The sequence below is a fragment of the Corapipo altera genome, unplaced genomic scaffold, assembly GCF_003945725.1.
Source record: "Corapipo altera isolate COAL_440 unplaced genomic scaffold, ASM394572v1 22b, whole genome shotgun sequence".
In the NCBI taxonomy this organism is placed as follows: Eukaryota; Metazoa; Chordata; class Aves; order Passeriformes; family Pipridae; genus Corapipo; species Corapipo altera.
In genome coordinates this window covers 8163055-8172986 of record NW_020884876.1, presented here as the reverse complement: position 1 = coordinate 8172986, position 9932 = coordinate 8163055, and the positions used below count along the sequence as shown (strand labels likewise).

At 45.9% G+C, this 9932-nt stretch overlaps 1 protein-coding gene across 1 annotated transcript in view; it reads left to right on the top strand.

Annotated features, from left to right (window-relative positions):
• The first annotated feature begins 206 nt into the window (after positions 1 to 206).
• STOX2 (storkhead box 2) overlaps positions 207 to 9932 on the top strand; it is a 146921-nt gene continuing 137195 nt past the window's right edge. Inside the window, exon 1 of the mRNA XM_027635698.1 lies at positions 207 to 567. Within this exon, the coding sequence (XP_027491499.1) occupies positions 207 to 567 (361 nt within the window). The remainder of the gene's footprint in view (positions 568 to 9932) is intronic.

The window sequence follows — 9932 nt, the reverse complement described above, 5'->3', positions numbered from 1 at the left end:
TCGCCCGCGGCAGGACCGCGCCGCGCCGGGGGTGTGCCGGGGGCGGAGCGGGCCAGGACGGGCCCGCGGGGGCGGAGCGCGGACAGCCGACCGCGGGAGGCAGCGCGGCCGCGGGAGGCATGTCCATGTCCGTGTTCATGTCCATGTCCATGTCCGTGTCCGTGTCCGTGTCCGTGTCCGTGCCCGGCGGCGGGCGGTGAGCGGCCATGCCGCGCAGGGCGGAGCGGTGCCTGCAGATCGCCCCGCACTCCCTGGCTATCGTCCTGGACGCCGCGGCCGGGGGGCGTCCGGGGGTCGGCGGCGGGGCCGGGGCAGGTGCGGGGCCGGCGGCGGAGCTGGGTCGCCACCGCATCGGCTACGAGATCTTCGCGGACTTCAAGCGGGAGAACATGCAGCACTTCTGGGACCGGCGGGCCACAGCGGCGGTGGCCGAGACCTTTTTCCTGGGCTGGATCGACGAGCAGGTGCTGCTGGTGCAGGGCAAGGAGGAGCACCTGGAGGTGCTGCGGCAGGGCTGGGCGCGCCGCTCCCTCAAGCCCCCCAGCGGCTTCCACATCAAGTGCCTGGGTAGGTGCCGCCGGGCCGGGTCGGGCCGGGGGAACAGCCCCAGAGCTCCCGCCGCAGGTGCCCGGCAGGGCTCAGGGAGCGGGGGGCAGAAAGACGGGCCCTCCCGGCCGCGGGGTTTTAGCCCCCAAAAGTGGGTGTGCACGAAAGGGGTGAGCCGGGACGGGAGCAGTGGTATTACAGGGATGCGCTGCGGGTGAGTGAGGTTCTCCAGGAGAGCTGCGGGCCACGGCTTTATGGTCGGTAGGTGCGTCCCCCTATTTCCTTCAGCGGGGGAGGTTAAAAACACGAAGTGGAAGTGTCGGAATATACTCCCCGCAGGGCGAAATGCCCGCCGGTCTCTTCCTGCGGCCCGGCCTCCGCCCGCGGCGTGCTCCCGGGTCCGCTTGGCTCGGGACTTTAGAAGCTCGTTTTAGTATTTCTAGGTTTGCTAAAACAGTATTTGACTTTATATTCGGATCTGCTTGCTACATCAAACTTGGGTCACAGTGTTGCTGTGAAGGTGTCTTACATAGCGAGAAGCGGTAGTAGGAAGTGAGTAACGTATATCTCTTTGTGGTGCAAGGCAGGTGGCTTTTGGGAATTGTAAACGGCAAGTCTGTTTTGCCATGGTGGGCTGAAGGTTCAAGTTACAGTGTGATTCCCCAAGGGAATCCCCCCAGTGTGCAGTGTGGCCTAGGATGAAACCCACTTCATCCTGAATTTTCTTAAAGAAACAAAAAAAACCTAACATGGAGAGCAAAAATGTTTGCAGCACTTATTTTGATATGAAAAAAAAAACACACCCCCGGAAAAAAAGAACTAAGAAAAAAAGCTGTGGCTGTTTGCTGTGTATACTGGGGAGTTGTGAAGAGCAACAGAGCTGAAGTTTTCCTTAGGTAACTAGCAACCTTCACAGCTTGAAATGCAACTTCTCTTATGGAGGGAAGGCAAATTGTGAGGATTTGTTTTATTGGTGTGAAGGTCTGCTGCAGTGGTGATGGGGGGACAAACTGTCTTTTCCTTACATACAACTTATATCATCTGTGTCCTATTCAGCAGGCACTGGGTCACAGAGCTAGAGATGCTCTCTCTGCGCTGGGAGTTTCAGACCCTTGAAACGGGATGCTTCCATGCATTTCTTTTTTTAAAAAATTAGCTGAGTAAGGTTCCTGCAAAGAATGGAACATGAATATTCAGGGTTTCCCAGTTTCCTGGTTTTAATCTTGGTTTTGAATGTTTTTAGCTGCCTCTGTCCTTCTGGAAGAAGTAGTGCAGACTCTTATCACTTCTGTTTATTGGCAATCTTGTCTCTTGTGGAGTAGTCAGATGCTTGTCTGTCACTTGTCTGTTTTCCCATCAGATTACCTGAATATTACCATTTTTTGTGTGCTGAGAGGGAAGCTTAAGACAAGCTGCCCTTTTAAAAATGAGCTGATGCACCCTTTTTCCCTCATTATAGCTAAATTTCTTTTGAACGTCAAATGACAAAACAGTGTTGGAGAACAGGTGGTTCATCCTGTTTTGTGACAGAAACCTTTCGTGTACTCCACCACTATTTAGAGGAGGATGAAAAGCTGGGCAGTGGTAAGTACTTGCTGCTCAGCCCAGCTCATGAGGGCTTTTTGCCTGCAGTTGCATAGAGCATGAAGAGCTTTTGAATTGACTCCATGACCTCACAGAGTGTAAGGGTCAGTGTTTGATTTTTGGGGTCTTCTTGGCCTTGCCCATTGGATGACGTTCCTCAGCTTGCTGCCCAGGAGCGCTGTGGAAAGGTGTGCTCCAAATCTGATGTTATTAAAGCCAGACGAGGAATGTAAACAGGTCTTTGTGGCCCATTTTAAAATACTGAAACATAACTTTTGCTAGAGTTCATGTTAATAAGTAAGCTCACTGGTGTGTAAATAATATGCATTCCTTGGGGGGTTATCTTTGCTGCAAATTTACAAAAGACTGAAGCCAAAGGTTTTCATTTGACTTTAAAAAATAGCAAATGTCTCTCAGTATTTGATTAAAGGCTATGAAAGAAAAGCAGGGACCTGCTGGAGTCTTGCCTGTTGTGTAGTGCTGCATTAAATACGATGGGAAGAACTGTTTGATTTTTATTTTTTTTCCACTCCCAAACTGATAATTCAGGTCTTGTATCTAAGTAGATTCAACTTGCACTTACTGTAAAGTTAGGTGGTTAAAGAATTGTCTAAGCAATGGGCTTGGCCTGTGGGCATGAGCATCTGCTTACATGTGTGTAATTGTATTTTCAACTAATTAGGTGCCTAATGTGTAAATGGCTGTGACTTATTTGGGAGCGCTCTCACACTTCGGTGTCTACTTTGTTGCATTAAGGCAGCAAATAACATACAGACAAAAAAAAGTCCCATGCTTTTCAGTTTTAAAAAGAAAAGTGATCAGTGTCTTAGGCAGAGAGGAAAACCTGCCTGTTGGGAGGTGCAGAATAGTAATATTTTACTCCTGTTAATAAATAACTGATGGAGTCAAGGGGGAAAAGTGGCACAATATTTCTGATGAAGGTGAAGCTGCTGTTTTCTGTTGCTCTGGTCCAGCCAGTAGTCCCCATGCTGTGGTATAGCATGGCTGGGCATAGCAGTGGGGGGTGCATGAGGGGCTCACCCAGGGGGTCTTTTTATGCACCCCAGGGCCATTGGGATCCCCGGACAATGCTGTGTTAGGCCGTTGGGTTGGTTCTTGCCTTATCTCTTGGGTGGCTGGCCGCTTGCAGAAAGGTGGGGGCGGTTTTCTGCCTCACCTGCCCTTGGAACCCAGCTAGGACAGGGTAGCTGGAGGACCAGCTGCATGACCTCCATGCACAGGTACCAGTGAGCCTTGGACAATGCTTCCCTTCACCTGTATTGTTAGCTGCTAATGTGACCCAGAAATCACGACCTGACTTTCAAACCTCTGCTGCTGTTGCTGATGTTTCTTGTTCATTGCGGTCCAGAGCCTTGGCTGGTCTGATGAGTAATGTGTTGTGATGGCTGCAGAGATAATAACTGGAGGAAAAAGTAATTTGTGAGGAAGAGGGAATTCTACACCTGTAGTATGAACAGCATGTTTTCTGCTGCTGGGATTGTAAAGTGTAAACCAGGAGACTCATTGCTGAATAGTATTTCCACATTTAAGTCACCTTTGGCTTGATAATGAAAAATTCATGAAAGTGTAATCTGTAGTTAACAGGGACTGGACAGTCCTAGTAAGCTCAGTGCAGGTGTACCTGAGCCACAAAGTAAAGGGATTAAAATCCACATGAGATTCTAATGTCCGAAGATTTGACTTTTGAATTATAAAATTAGACCTTACAATGAAATACAGCATAAATATGAAGCACATGAGAAACTTGCATATAGCAGTGATAGCTTAGGGCTCGAGGATACAGAGAATGTTGTGTTTCATGTGTGACTTTCAAACTTACTCCTCTGGTAGTTTCCTTAAGCTAAATGGTTACGCCATAAAACCTTGGTCAGCATTGAGTTTCACAGTGATCAGAGTTATTTGGATATTAAGAAATTGGTGAATATATCTAGGTTTTTAAGTTGGCTGAAGGGAAACTTTGGGAAACATAAGCAGTCTTTGAATAAACAAAATCCCCAAACCATCACTTGCCTAATATGCTGATTTAGGGGGTCATGGAAACCTTATGCAAACCTATAGGTCCCGTGATGAAATTCATTGTCTCCGGAAGCTTTCTTGTAACTTTCAAGGCTTTTGCAACTTAAGTCTTTAATGAGCATTAGTATTTTAATAAGATTTCTTTCTTTGACACACCTTCCATTTGCACTCACTAATATTTGTCATCCTGGAAGCCGATTTTTCCCCCCCCCCTTTCAACTCTTCTTGCAAGGTGTAGCAGGATGTTCCACCTTGTTTTCATGTCTTCATTGCCTTTTGTGTTTCCAGCTGAAACTTCCTTCTGCACCTCTTGCATTGTCCTGTGCCATGGACAATGGGCATCTTTGAGAGGTTTTCATATGCTTCGCAGAAAGGCCATGCCCTTTTGTAAAGATTGCTTGAAAAGAAGTGACCAAACTTTATAATAACCCTTTGGTCACGCTCAGTGCAATTTCTCCAATTAGCAGCTGATGTTCAAATGAAGTTTTCAAGAAATGTATGTGCAATAATTAAACTAACTAGCAGGAGTTATAATTCAGTGAAGTCGTCAGGGCTGGACTGTTGTGCATTGTTCCTGCTTGGCCAGGCGTAGGGGGGCAAACTTTTTTTGCCGCACTGGGAGCTGGAGCTAAGTGCTCCCTTTCTTTTCTCTCCCTGCCACATTTTCTCTTGCCACCAAAAAAAATTAAATTAACACCCCACCAGTTTAGGTTTGGCAATTTTCACAATAAGTTTTTCAGTCATTAGTGGATGATTATGGTGAAGTGTAGAGTGTTGGACATTAAACGTTATTCATTTATAGCCAGTCATAAAACTTGAATTGTCTTTTTTTCCTCCCAATTATCTCCTTTATATAATGGAAATTTCTTTTCAGTAGGGGAGCATTAAGTTTCATAGTAATAAAACCTCCGATGACTTTACCACACACTCAGCTATACCTTTTGTATGCCTAGTGGTATTACCATGGGAACCTCAGTGGATTTAAGCTACAATTTTTTTCTCCTTCTCTCCCACTCCAACTTAGAGCAAGTTAAAGATTCACTAAGCACTTTTTATATCTGTGAGGTGGTTATTGCAGCCTGGGGGGAAAAAAAAAGTAAACTTAAGCTTATGGCCAGGCTGAGGTGCTTATGAATTTACTCCCAAATTTGTGTAAAGAACTTTGCTGCTCACAAGTGTTGGGTTGGGCCTTTAATGTATTTTGGGGACTGGGAGACAGACAGAAGAGCTAAATGAGATTGGACTGCATATAAAGCGCCTGATTTCTCAGTATGTGGTTTGTTCTTGTGTTTGTGAGAGTGAAGTCTTGGAGTCAGAATTGCTTTCTGCTCTTTAAAGACAACTGTGGATGGCCTGCAAAACTAGTGCTGGTTGTCTAAAATGTATTGTGAAAATAAAAAAAAAACACAAAGAAAGAAAAGATACAGCTTATTAATTTTTTCACTCAGAGAAACTTCTCTTGAACAAGCGAAGTCAAATACACAGATCCATGCTGTTCATTGTGCAACTCAAGGGAAGGATTTATTTGATTAATGGCCAACTAGTACTGTCTTCCCACCTCCTTCCCCTCCACAAAGGACACCATTGTATAGGAAAACATCTTTTTGGTGGCAAATAAGTCATCCAGCCTTGCAAGTTAAGTACATGCTCTGTGTAAAAAGCAATGCCGAAAGGGCACCATGGTGGCTGAGAGCAGCCCTCGGCCATGAGGCTTTAATGAAGCAAAAGGTCTCTCCCTTTCTCCGTCTATTTTTTTGTGCATGAGGGTCTGGTCTTTAATTAAATATTCCTCATTCCCCTCCTCAAAGGGCCCTTGTCTTTGCCAGGGAGCAGCACAGTGAGTGTGCATTGAATGAAGCCCTTGTCAGGTGTTATTCCCAGTGCTTAAATGGCTCCTGGGCTGCCAGCATCATGTGCCACTGGACCACTCACTAAATCACTTTTCCATTTGTCCTGCTTTTCTTTTTTACATAATCATTTTTTATTTTAAAAAGACTGAGGTGGATGAAGTGTGCAGGGGCTGTCCTGCCTACTCCTCTTCACCATTTTGTGGCGTGAAAACTCAGTTGTGTTTCCCCTTTTGTCCTGTCTTTGTAATTTGCTAATAAGAGGCAAGTTACTTAATATTCTACTTATCAAACTGTTATGATTTTTGTTGACTAGGTTCAGACCTTCTGTGTGTGTTGCCACAGTTTAAAATTTCGCTTGAAGTGGGTTTTGATTCATAGATTGGCTTAAACAATCTCGTTCCAAACCCCATGCCATGGGTAGGGAATCTTCCACTAGACTAGGTTGCTCAGAGCTCCATCCAGCCTGGTCTTAAACACTTCCAGGGATGAGGCAGCCACAGCTTCTCTTGGTAACTCGTTCCAGCGCCTCAGCAACCTCACAGTAAAGAATTCTGTCCTAGTACCTACTCTAAACCTACTCTCAGTTTAAGGCTGTTCCCCCTTGTCCTATCACTACATGTCCTTGTGAAGAGTCTCTTTCCAGCTCTCTTGCAGGCCTCCTTTAGGTACTGAAGGGGGCTAGGTCTCCCCATAGCCTTCTCAGCCTGTCTCCATGGGAGAGGTGCTCCAGCCCCGATTGTGGAGAATCAAAGAATATGCTGAGTTGGAAGGGACACACAAGGATTGTTGAGTCCAACTCTTAGCCCTGCACAGGACCATCCCCAAGAGTCACAACATATGCCTAAGAGCATTGTCCTGATGCTTCTTGAACTCTGTGAGGCTTGCTGCTGTGACCACTTCCCCGGGGAGCCTGTTCCAGTGCCCAACCACCCTCTGGGTGAAGAAGCTCCTTCTTATATCCAACCTAAACCTCCCCTGACACAACTTCAGGCCATTCCCTTGGGTGTCACTGGTCACTACAGAGAAGAGATCAGTGCCTGCCCCTCCTTCCCCTCATGAGGAAGTTGTAGACTGTGATGAGGTCTCCCCTCAGTCTTCTCTTCATCAGGCTGAACAGACCAAGTGACCTCAGCTGCTCCTGGTATGGCTTCCCCTCAAGGCCCTTCACCATCTTTGTTGCTCTCCTTTGGACACTCTCTAATAGCTTAAATATCTTTCTTATATTGCGGTGCCCAAAACTGCACACAATATTCAAGGTGAGGCCACACCAGTCCAGAGCAGACCGGGACAATCCCCTCTCTCGACCAGCTGGCGATGCTTTGCCTGATGCCCCCCAGGACACGGTTGGCCCTCCTGGCTGCCAGGGCGCTGCTGACTCATATTCAACTTGCCATTGACCGGGACCCCCAGGTCCCTTTCCATGGCACCGCTTTCCAGCCTCTTATTCTTCAGTCTGTACAAACATCCAGGGTTGCCCCATTCCATGTGCAGAATCCGGCACTTTCCTTTGTTGAACTGCATCCAAGTTATTTATGAAGATGTTGAAGAGCACAAGGCCCTGTGGAACCTCACTAGTGACAGGTCACCAGTCTGATGTTACCCCATTCACTATTACCCTCTGTGCTCCACCCATGAGCCAATTGCTCACCCATTGTATGATGTGTTTATCCAGCTGTGTCCTGGACATTTTGTCCAGAAGGATCCTGTGAGAGACAGTATTGAAAGCTTTACTGAAATTCAAAAGGATCACATCAACTAGCTTCCCTTGATCAACTAGGTGGGTTACCTAGTAAAAAGGTTTGACAAGCAGGACTTTCTTCTCATGAAGTCGTGCTGGCTGTGACCAATGACTATGTTGTCTTTCAGATGTTTTTCAATACTTCCCAGAATAATCTTCTTCATGACTTTACAGGCATTGAAGTAAGACTGACAGGCCTGTAGTTTCCTGGGTCCTCCTTCTTGACCGTCTTGAAAATCAGGACAACGTTCATCAGCTTCCAGTCAGCTGGGACCTCTTCAGATTCCCAAGACTGCTCAAAAATCATTGAGAGAGGTTTTGCGATGCGCGTTTAGTGCAGAGAGGCTCTAGGAAAGGTCAGCTGTGTATGAAAGCACTGCTGTCCCTGAGCTTGAGTGACAGGTTTTTGTTTCAGCTGTTTTGTAAAGGTGCTCTCTCCCAGCTCTTCTAGTGCTGTTTCCTCAGACCATTATTTTGGATGGTAAGCCTGTCCTTCTCTCTGCAGGCCAGGAGAATCACAGCTTGTCCCCCAGCAGGGCAGGCCAGAGCATTACCACATTCTTGTCTGCTTTTGAGACTGCCTTTTAGGGACAGTAGCAGAAAAGGTGCAACCCAGGTGGATTTTCTGTCCTCTAAAACTCTTGGCATCCAAAGCTGTCTTCTGAGCAACATTGCTGCTTTCCTTGGCTTTGGCCAACATGTGATAGTTAGACTTCTTTTTTCTTAGTAGTCAAGAAGAGACTGAAGTGTTCAGAGGAAATAAAAAGTGCAACCAGATGGTGGTTTCCCCTGCAGAAATTGTGGCTGTGAAATGTGAAGATGGAAGGAACTTCCTAATAGTTTTTTGCAGTAACAGAAATTTAACAGAGTTCTGAAAATTCAAGCTCTCTCCGTACTTTGTTTTTTAATTTTAAATACAAAAGCATAAATGTTTTGATTATTTTCTAATGATGTTGACTGCTGGGAATGTTATTGCAATCTGCAGTTTCCAGTATTGAAAGTGCTCTCTGGGTGGGCCAGATCTGGAAAGGTCTTTAAGGATATTACATTCTTTAAATAAAATCTCTTCACCTAATATGTAAACGTGCTTTCTTCTGAGATCTTCAGAGATTGCTGTACTTGATCCCTCCATTTCTGACCTGGGATTTCACCTGAGAAATGTCTGAATGTAAGGAATGTACAGACACTTATATTTTGATCAAACAAAGTACTTTTCTGTTGTCATTTGAGCGGGACTTCACAGCTCCTTTTTTAATCAGGCTCCTGTTCTGAGCCACAGTAGCAATTGAGGACACATTCAAATGTTGATAACTATTCAGGGAATCTGAACAGTGGTTCTTCTAGTTGCTTTTTTTTCCCATAACAGAAAGACAATGGTGTAATATTGCCGTCAGCACTTATTAAGCCTATTTTTGGTTTTCTTATGAAAGAAAGTTACTATACAGTGCACTGAATTAATGCACAGAGTAATGACTTCTGTAGTGTGTTTTCTGGAACTGGATATACTTCTAATCCATGCAATACGAGACTTTGATTATGTTCTTCCGCAGGGGGACAGGACGGGGCACCAAAACAGCAGAAGTTGGAGTAAAATACAGCAGCCTTTTAGCTTAACCTTGAATTCCACTATCAGATAATTAACAAAGGGATATGCAGGTGTATCAAAGATTGCACTTTTAGAAATGCAAACCAGTTCACTTAAACTCTAGGAAACAACTCCAAACTTGATTCTTTACAAAATCTGTATACTGTGACTGTGGAAAATGTTTCAATCTGAAGAGCATGGTTTGGGTACCTTCCAGAAGCTTTAGTTTTAAAGCAATTTTTGCTAACTAGTACTTCACGGGGTACATATGCTACCTCATGCATGCCTTTGGAGGAGCACAAGAATGCTGAAGGGCCCATTGCTGGCCCTGGTATGCGGAATCTCACTGAAAGAGCAGGATGGGCCTCTTGGATGATGACCCGGTGGCTTTCACAATAACATGGTCTAAATTGCAGTGGGCAGCAGGACTGGGCTGACTATGAGGCATGCTGATTCCTCCTTCTGGTGCCAGCAGAAGGGGAGTAAAGGTTTGTTTTGGGAGGGGAAGATGTGGCACTGGACTGTGGCTGAGCAAGTGTCTTAGTCCCTGCATTGGTAGCAGGGCAGTTGCCTTGCTGTGTCCATCCTCACC